The 1375-nt window shown below is 49.3% G+C and overlaps 1 protein-coding gene across 1 annotated transcript; it reads right to left on the reverse strand.

The window, feature by feature from the left end:
• Positions 1-398: 398 nt before the first annotated feature.
• On the reverse strand, positions 399-668 carry LOC119297565 (transcription factor RADIALIS-like). The gene has a single exon (XM_037575304.1). The coding sequence runs from the start codon at positions 666-668 to the stop codon at positions 399-401; it is 270 nt and encodes an 89-aa protein (XP_037431201.1).
• Positions 669-1375: the final 707 nt, after the last annotated feature.

The raw sequence follows: 1375 nt of genomic DNA on the forward strand, positions 1-1375 counted from the left end.
TGCTTCAATAATATGGTCCCAGCCAAGGATTAGATTATCAACAGGTTATCCTGTTTGCAGGATCTTCAGAATCCAGAAGCTTTGCTCCTGAAAAAAATACAACAAGAGATGTACCTTGTAAGTTAACTTATCTCAACTTCTCAAATTTAGAACTGGGCTACATTGATATTTGCATTTCAATGTGAGAAACATGCATCTGCATGCCCCCATTTGTTTGGGTAGTTTTGTGTAAATGCTAGGCTAGGGCATGGTCTAACGTTATTAATTATGAGAAGTGATTGAGTTGAGATCGATCACTATATAGCTTTAGGCTAGAACCTGCATGCTGACTTCACACTTATAAATTGTAGACAAGACACGAGGATCAGGTTGGGTTTTGGTTACCTTTGATTGATGAATCAGTTCCAAGCCCCCTGGCCCTGGGTGTTGTACTTGGGGAAAGGGACCCTGCCGGACTCGATCAGCTTGATGTCGTCGTCAAGGATCTCGTAGTGGCGGCGCACCTCGTCAGCCGTCTTGGTACCGCCCATGGCGCGGGACACCTTGAGCCAACGGTCGGGCGTGCCCTCGCCGTAGTAGGCGAGTGCATCCTCGAACAGCTTGTTCTCCTTCTTGCTCCACTCCGGGTTGGCGTCGCCGCGGGATGCGCTCCTCGACCCAGAAGACATCTCCAACTGGATCGGAATTGGTATATGTTTCTCGGAAACCGAGCTAAGTTAGCGCTGATGGTTTTTGCACTTCAGAAGCTCCGGTGGTTATGGTTTGATGATCGCTGTGCTGCTTCGGTGCCCGCTATTTATAGGCGCTTGGGGCGCCGCCCTGCCAGGCCTTGTCGCTCGAATGGTATCGTGATTGCCATTGGCTTTGGGATTGAAAGGTCAGTGAGGCTAATTAGATTCTGAACTTTTCTGGACGAAGATGCTTCCTTTGGAATGTCGATTCTCGTGCTGCGATGCGCTTGGGACGACACATAAGAGTACGCATAATTTGTTGATCCACACGTCAACGTCTCAAATGCATGCATGGCTCGTTATTTTTTGTTTTCTTGAACTTGCAGCAAAGAGTCAAGTTTCTACGGGTGCGATAAGATTCAAAATAAAGTCGAACAGCTAGCGTTTGGCCACTCACCAGTCGTTCCTCACGAACGTGGCGTCCTCCGGGCCGATGGGAAACATGGCGACGAGTTGGTGACTACGTCTGCACACTCTGGAGCTGCTCTATCCGATCGACGTGATAAGCAGATGCTCATGCCTCTTGGAGGGTGCAGTAGCGATCAGGGCCACATGCAGAACTTCGCCTTTCTTGTCGGTGCCCGCGATATGGATCGAGCGAGATACTAGATAGAGAGATAGGCTAGCTAGGGTGGCGGGTTTTT

This window comes from Triticum dicoccoides, chromosome 5A (assembly GCF_002162155.2).
Source record: "Triticum dicoccoides isolate Atlit2015 ecotype Zavitan chromosome 5A, WEW_v2.0, whole genome shotgun sequence".
Classification (NCBI taxonomy): domain Eukaryota; kingdom Viridiplantae; phylum Streptophyta; class Magnoliopsida; order Poales; family Poaceae; genus Triticum; species Triticum dicoccoides.

Bases quoted from the DNA above. Each gene is read 5' to 3' on its own strand.
- LOC119297565 (XM_037575304.1), bottom strand. From the start codon at position 668: ATGTCTTCTGGGTCGAGGAGCGCATCCCGCGGCGACGCCAACCCGGAG.